Below are 8,299 nucleotides of genomic sequence, written 5' to 3' on the forward strand. Positions count from 1 at the left end.
TCTGCTGAAATAACAAACTAACCCCCAGGGGGTGATAATTATAGCAATAAATGCAAAGTAACAATTATTCTCACATTAGCTTCAGGAACCTTGACTAATGGAAAAGTAATCGGGGCTGAGCCTTGTGATGTGACATGAAAGCTCCTCTGGTGACTCGTTTGCAGATTCCCTGGGAGACAGCTCTACGGGTGCAGTGGCCCGGGGAGGGGGTGAAGGGACAGGGAGTCTGCCTTTGTCCCTCCCACATGCGATGTCCGGGGCCTTGAGTAAAACTTACAAGAGAGCAGAGGAGAAGAACTCACCCAGCAGGGGACCTGTTGCTTTCGTAAGAGACAAAAATGCTTGGGCTGACAATTGAGGGGACGAGAATTGAGGGGACGAAGAATTGAGCTGGCATCGTTTTTCTGGTCTGAGTGCAAAATCCATCTGCAGGACCCCTGAGTTATTGCCCTGGACCTGGATTCATGTGGGGATAAGAAGTCATGTGGAAGGGCTCGTGGCAAACTGTGGTTCCCTGGTGGCACTCGAACATGTCCCAGCCTTATATGTTATGGGATTGTCTGTTTCCCACACTTTGGTGTAAGTTCTATAGAGGCAGGAACTTTTGCTGTGTCTCTGTGTCTAGAACAGTTCCCGCCATAGGGTCATAGCTGTCGAATGAATGAATGAATGAGTGGCCCGGTTGGGGAGCCGAGAGCGATCCTCAGTGCGAATCTTGAGCCAGAGACACTTGTCTTTCCAGCCCCAGGGGGGCGCATCATCCCAGCCCACCAGACCCCAGAAGCTCACTCTCTGCTCTTCTCTCTCTTTTTCCCCTCTGTCCCTGCCCAGATGTCTCTGTCAAGGTGACCTTGAAGCACCAGGCTCAGAAGCTGAAGAAGAAGCAGACGAAACGGGCCAAGCACAAGATCAACCCCGTGTGGAACGAGATGATCATGTTCGAGCTGCCCGACGACCTGCTGCGGGCGTCCAGCGTGGAGCTGGAGGTGCTGGGCCAGGACGAGGCGGGGCAGGGCTGTGCGCTCGGCCGCTGCAGCCTGGGCCTGCACACCTCGGGCTCCGAGCGCAGCCACTGGGAGGAGATGCTCAAGAACCCGCGCCGGCAGATCGCCATGTGGCACCAGCTGCACATGTAGCCAGCGCGCGGCTCCTCCCCTCTCGGGCAGCCCGGCCGCCCTCTGCAACCTGCTCTTTGTGCCCTATCCTCATTCGGACACCCAGACGACAGAGACACGTGTTTGCAAAGGCCAGGACCCGGTTCCTGTCATCACACTCCCATTTCTAAGAAATAAGCAAGGCAGGGCAGGGCGGTGTGTGGACATTCGGGTCACACCAAGGAATGCATTTTGCTCACCTGTGCTATCGAGGGAGACACTTACCAAACGCAACTTGTGTGCCCATTTTACAAGTGGGGTTAGGCCAGAGGCAGAGAAAGCTTTACTGGGGGAATAATGGATGCAAAGAAGAAGAAATGGGCTTTTTTAAAAAACAAGCTTTTCAAAAATGATGACAGAAATAAAAGTATCCTGGGTTAACTGCTAGAATTAGAGATGGTCGGGGTGGGATGGAACTGTACCCAATGTCAAGGCGAGCTCCCCGTGCGCGGTGGTCACCCAGGGGCTCTCCAACTTCGGTGTGTGAAGAGTCACCAGCAGATTCCTGCCCCCTTCTCCCCCCCGGAGGATTCCAAGTCAGTCTCTGGGGTCGAAGCCCAGGAGCCTTCATTTTTAACGAGCACCGGGCGGGTCTGATGGAGGGGTTGGAGCGCTGCACTTGGAGGATTCCTTCCACAACATTCCAGACAGGTTTTCAACCTCAGTCCTTGATGGGGTCCCAGCACATGGGGCAGCCAGCCGTTCCCAGTGCCGGATAGCTCAGCCGTCAGTGTGAAATGGGGCCTCCATTTTTTATTTAATTCTTTTAATTCTTAATATTTTACTTTGTGCTTTTCAGATCCTGTTCTTAGACTGAATTTTGTGCTTTTTATTGAAGAACTTTTTTTTAATCTTAAAGTCTGTTTATATTATCCTTGCAGAGACCTTGCCTGACAGGGTGTAGGTGGGACCCCCTGCTAGTCACTGGCTGGACTCTGAGTGCAAGCTGTCACACCTGCCAGCATCACCAAAGTGACCCTCTCAGAGAGACCCGTCCCCTCTCCGCATTCCAGTCACATCGGGAGGAATTTAGTTATTAACTTAGTTGATTGCATCTAAATGAAATAGTGTCCAAAAGCTGTCGGCACTCCCTGGCTAAAAGCAAACTCTGAGGCCACCAGCAGATCCTGTTGAAGCTAGATTACTATTTCTACTTGAAGTTGGCAGCCAAGAATGTCCAGAAAGTGCCAGAACCATCCCAGGCATTTTCAGAACCATGGATTCTGCATTTGGGCTCCTCTATATGAACATCCAAATTCTGGGCCCTCAGCTGTCACCCTGGTCCCCTGATCTAGACAGAATTCCTAGACGAGATGGGTAAGGGCTTTTTTCCTTCAACAAGGCAAGTCATACTTGGCCTCCCCCTAAGAATATGATCAGGGGCCTTAGAACCTTGGGTCATTCTTTTTTCTTTCTGTGCAGAAACAAAAGCATTAGAAGTCTTTTCTACCCATCCTCTGAAGAACCAGGAAAAATATCTAATCCCTCTTTAATGGGAAGATAATTGGAACCTTGATCATGAAGGTTGACTGGCCCCTGCCAAGTGTTGTTTAGGCAAAGCATTTGTTAGCGGTTCCTATAACATGTTGTTGAGATCTCCTTGTCACACTGCTCTCTTCTTTCTGGTTAGCATGGCTAAAAGAGAACTAAATGTTCCTTACGTAAGCTGAAAGCTAACCAGCATTCTCTTCTTGGTAACATCTGTTACTCCAATCTAGAAAAGTTTGGATTCTAGACTAAAAATCAGGAGACATGGGTCCTATTAATATTTTCTTATAAATCTGTGCACCAGTGTATAGTCCTGCCAAAGGCATGAGGTGGTCTGGGCAGGGCCCTTGATCCCCAAATATCAACTCCTCCCACAGTCTTTCCATCATGCAGCCTTCAGGGTTTTGGATCTTAACGTTTTAGTCTCCCAGAATCTAAACTAAAGGTTGCCCCGATGAGAGTCATACTCCACCCCAGGGTGTCTTAGGTGTCGGCCATCACCACGCTTGGCAGGGAGGCACAGACATAAGACAGTTTTTGAAGGGGCTTGTCTGTTATGTCCACTAGTATATTCTAAGTGCCTAGGATACAGCTGTCTCATGGGTGCTCCATAAATATTTGTTGAATGAATGAATGAAGGATGGATAGGGGAGCAGAGGAGTATGCAGAAAAAGACACTGCAAATGGCATAAAAATTAGAATCCTAGCTGAGTTCTCAGTGGTAAAGGCATGAGACATCTTAGCAGTTGGCCTCGAAATTCATAACATTGAGCATTACTATTTGCCTAATGACAACTCACAGCTCCCAATGTAAATGTAATTAACAAAAGAAGAGACTGTGAGTGCTGTGCTTTTCCACCAAAACTCCATCTTAGTGAATTTTAAATTGCCCAGAGATGTCAGACTGCCAAGTCAAAAAACTTTAGTAATCTTTGCATCAGCTTACCTTGTACCCGGTACATTTGCAATTTACTATTTAATTAGAATAATTGAGCCTATGTGAATGCATCCGATCCTTTTTTGAAAGAACACCTTGTACTATACCAGGGGTCATTTTCTAAGAAGGGTGTGAAGCAGAGGGGAAAATGAAGTGAGAGATTGTTTCAGATAGGGCTGTGGCCCAAAAGGTGGTCAGGTTCTTTTATTAGATATGTCTATGGGGATAGAGAATTAGGAGTTCACCTTCCTTAATCTGTGACTCTATTTCTTACATCAAATCAATATCTATTTGTTGAGTGCTTATTAATCGAGACCTTGCACGTGTCTGTCCATTTTGATTTGAGATATGACTTTCCCTGTGGGTTGAATGACAAGTCACCCAAACACAGCTGGGCAGAGAAAGCAAGGCAGGAGAGCAATTCTTCAGAGTCCATTCCTCTGGGATGTAAAGGAGTCCTGGGGGAAAGGTGGCTGTAGCCTAAACCAACTAGTCCTTGTGATTCGTTTCTGCCTTCTGTGTTTCCTGTTGTCAAATGCTAAATGTGTGTTTTGCAGTCATGAACTGAAGCACAAAAAGATGCATGAGACGTTGTAGTCATATGTCTGGTGTCATACTTTGGAGCAAAAACCTTGCAGTGGTAAATAAATAATTTCCAACAGGGTCAGCTGCCTGGTGTTTTCTTTTTTTTTTTTTTTTTACTTAATGTTTTAGAATATAAAATGCAAAAAAAAATCATCTGCTAAGTGCTCATGAATCACTCCCAAGTTTAGTAAAACTTGACAACTATAAGTTGAAGTCCCCTCAGTGCCTTTTACTCAGGAGACCATAACCCTGAACTTGGGGTTTATCATCCCAAGCATTCCTTTATACCTTTACTACATGTCTATGTAAACCCTGAGCTCCATAGCGCATTTTTGTGTGTTTATAAAGCTTATTTAAATTATATCACACTACTTTTGTTCAACATTAAAATTTTCAGGTTCATCCATGCAGATGTATATAGCTATAATTCATTTCTTTTTTTGCTGATATATAATATTCTATTGTATGGATATAATAATACCACAACCCCATTCTTGTGTTGATATACATTTACATGTTTCCTTTCCTTCGTTTTCTTTTTCTTTCTTTCTTGCATTCTTTTGCTTTCATTTCCTTTCTTCCTTCCTTCCTTTTGTTTCTCTCTCTTTTTCTTTATTTTCTTCTTTCTTTCTTTCTTTCATTTCTTTCTCTCCCTTCCTTCCTTCCTTCCTTCCTTCCTTCCTTCCTTCCTTCCTTCCTTCCTTCCTTCCTTCCTTCCTTCCTTCCTTCCTTCCTTCCTTCCTTCCCTTTCTTTTTTCTTTCTTTCCTGTTACCGGTAATGCTGCTATGGACATTCCTGTGCACGTCTCCTTATGCACTTGTGAAAGTTCCTTTAAGACATATACCTAGGAGTGAGTGGAATTGCTAGGTGACAGAGAACTCTATGTGACACTGTGTGTGTGTGTGTGTGCATACCCACACATGGACCTTGGTGGCCTTGTCAAGTACTGAATCAAAGAGGTTTCATATGATTAGGGAAAACAAGGGTTGGCTAAAGCTTCTCAGGCCTTTGACTTTATTCATGAGAAAAAAAATTAAGTGGAAACTAGTGACCCCTCTTTATTTAATATCTCCAAAAGAAACACTTCCATAACAGAAGGGTCAATGCAGCAGCCAGTGGTACTTCTGAACTCCAGACGGTGGGCAGGGACAAAGGTAATCCTGGAGTCCTGTCACCCAGGCCTTCCTGGTGGCCACTACAGCCCTGGTGTCTGGAGGAAGAGGGCTGGGCATTGAGCATGGGGCAGGGTCTGAATTTTAATGTCAGTAGGACATCAGCTGGGTCACACAGAATTAAAACTGAAGGTTCTTAAATAGGATAAATGATCTATAATGAAAGCTATGAGATAGCTTCACTTTCTAAGTTCACATGTAAGTATATACATATACATACGTGTATATTATATACATACATGTATTTTAATGGCACCCAGGATTTTAATTTTCATGATAAAATAGGATCTGTGGGTTTTATCCTGCAGAGCCAAATATCATGCAGACTCTGTTTCACAGGTGACTATCAATATTGCCTATCTGGGCCCAAAACTAATATTTAAGAGTCTAGATCCACATGTACTCATTATTAAATTGGAACTAACTGATGAGCACAGTAAAACTCGGTGCAAATCAAGCAGGGGGAGGGGAGAGGAGGGGGAGAGATAAAGCCTACCTAATGGGCACATTGCACACTATTTGGGTGATGGGTACATCCATAGCTGTGACTCAAGCATTATAAAAGCAACCCATGTACCCCAAAATATTTGTACCCCCTTAATATTTTGAAATGGAAAAGAGTCTAGATTTATATAAAACAGAAATGGAAGAGGGAAGAAGTTCATTAATCACTGTATACAGTGGCTTTCCATTTAACTGCTTCAAATAAGCAACCCTGCTCCTGCGTGTGACGCTGACTCAGATCAGGAGTGCTGCATGAGGAGCTGGGAACACGCAGCCAGCTCGGCTGTGTCACCGGCCACCTCCATGGCCCTGTGCAAGTCACTTGCCTCTGGGCCTGGTTTCCACATCTATAAAGTGGATCTGTGCCAGATGACCATGAAGGCAGCTTCCAGCTTTAACACTGTGTGATTCTGTGATCTCGACTGGCAATGGCTTCCTTTTTTTGCACATATCTTTAGCCTCCTATCTCATGTGCATAAAATAAATGAAACTCACATACATGTGCACCTGGCCTCCCTGCCGCACACCTGGCGATGCCCTGTGACAGTCCCTCCTGACAGTCACCTCCTCCTCTAGACAACGTGCAATGGCACCTAAGGCTCTGAGTCAGCCCTTTTGCATTTGCTCCATTGCTAACAGGGCCGGTGGTAATTTTCCATCCAAGAGTTTCTATTTTTTTTAGAGCCAGTTGGAAGCGCCACCATTTTAGGAGCTCTGAACTCTGGCATCTGTTCTGTCTCCCTCCCGGGGCAGACGCCTGGCAAGGATGAAGCCATGGGATGTGGCTGTGGATGGATTTTGGAGGTTGGGCATTTTCTCAGTGCACATGTTGGAAAACTGCCCCCACACTCTCCTCCTTGGTCTCCTGCAGGTGAGCCAGCACAGATGGTCCTTGGCGGGGACCTCAGCAGCTTCCCCGAGCCAGAGATGGAGGTGCCTACCTGGTGGGGAGGAAGGGAAAAAGCCAGATTGCCTCCCAGGTAGGCACCTCGATCTCTGGAAGCCAGACGTTGCCATGGAAACTGGCCTAGTGGTGGCTGCTGTGTGATCAGGGCCCTGTGGGGGCTCATCCCCAGCCACGTTTGGTCTATTGTCAGTGCAGCCCGTGCCGGGGCAAGTTCCCCATCCCAGGTTCCCAGCACTCTTCCTTGGTGTCTCAGGACTGCCTGTTGGCAAGTGAGCGGTGGCAGAAATCCTGTTTCAGAAACCCAGGCATTTCAACCAGGGACAAGCAAGGAGAAACCTACTTTTCCAGCCCAAACAAACAGAACTGCTCTACAATTCCTCTCCCCTTAAAGACCAGGTGAGATGAGCTGTTGGAAGCAAAAGAAGATGCCTCAAGGATCTCTCCAAGAAGGGAACAGGGATCCCCATTTAGGCAGAGGTGTTTATGCCAGCTGAAGGTGTAGGTGTAGGTGGCTCTGTGTTAAAAGTCACAAGCAATCCCTTACCCAGGGTAGCCCCAAGAATTCTGGGTGAAAGAGGATGGCAGCAGCAAGGAACCCCAATAATTCCTAGCACCTACTTCATCCTGATCTAAGAGGTCACCATAATGATGATGACGATAAATAATTGGCACATAGTAAACTACTGCTCTGTGCTAATCACTGAAGAATAGACTAGGACAAGTGACTTTTCCAAGGTCTCACAGCTTGTAAGAGGCAGAGGAGGATTTGAATCTGGTACTGTCTAACCCTAAAGTCCAGACTTTAGGGTACAACCAGTGGCCGAGGGTCTTTATTGAAAGGTCACTTAGATGCATTGGCAATAGCTTCAGAATGCTACCTGGAGCCATGGACTCTGAGAATCACTAAGCTAGAAGGAGCAGGAAATGTTCTCTTCCATAGGAGAATTAGGAGACACCCAACTGGACTGGCTGGGACATTGTCCACGGGGCAAGAGCAAGTTAGGGTGGAGGGAACTCAAGTAAATACCATGGGAACAGCCTCTGGCTTTGTGGAGTAGAGCCTGGGTCAAGGCCAGAGGCAGCGAGAGGTCAGCTGCGGGGTCATTCTGACCAAGTGAGGAAACTGAGACAAAGACTGGCAATGAGGAAGAACCCAGGACTTCAGCTCTGGTCAATGCAGCATTGCTGGAATTGTCCTTTTGTCAGGAGCTGCTTACATTCGTTCATCCCCTCCATACACATTGACGAAATGCCCACTCTGTGACTTTTCCCTTGTGGGCATTACGATCGGGATTGGGGGAGACAGATATAACCCCCCACACACACACACAGTGATCACACAGTTGCAGACCGAGATGGGTGTTATGGAGGAAAGCACCAGGAGCAATAAAGAACAGCGCCTTTTAGAGCGAGCGGTCAGCAGAGGCCCCTCCAAGAAGGTGGCCTTTTAGCCGAGGCCTAAAAGAGAAGAAACCCAGCCATGTGACCACCCTGGGGAAGGCTATCCCAGCAGAGGGCTCAGGGTGTCGAGGGATCCGAGGTAGAAAAGCT

The 8,299-nt window shown here is 46.8% G+C and overlaps 1 protein-coding gene across 1 annotated transcript in view; it reads left to right on the top strand.

The window, feature by feature from the left end:
* Window positions 1–4,243, top strand: part of SYT13 (synaptotagmin 13) — a 45,748-nt gene extending 41,505 nt beyond the window's left edge. The window contains exon 6 of the mRNA XM_012790333.2: window positions 832–4,243. Within this exon, the coding sequence (XP_012645787.1) occupies window positions 832–1,136 (305 nt within the window). The 3' untranslated portion in view covers window positions 1,137–4,243. The remainder of the gene's footprint in view (window positions 1–831) is intronic.
* The last annotated feature ends 4,056 nt before the right edge of the window (window positions 4,244–8,299 follow it).

This window comes from Microcebus murinus, chromosome 4 (genome assembly GCF_040939455.1).
Source record: "Microcebus murinus isolate Inina chromosome 4, M.murinus_Inina_mat1.0, whole genome shotgun sequence".
Taxonomy (NCBI): Eukaryota; Metazoa; Chordata; class Mammalia; order Primates; family Cheirogaleidae; genus Microcebus; species Microcebus murinus.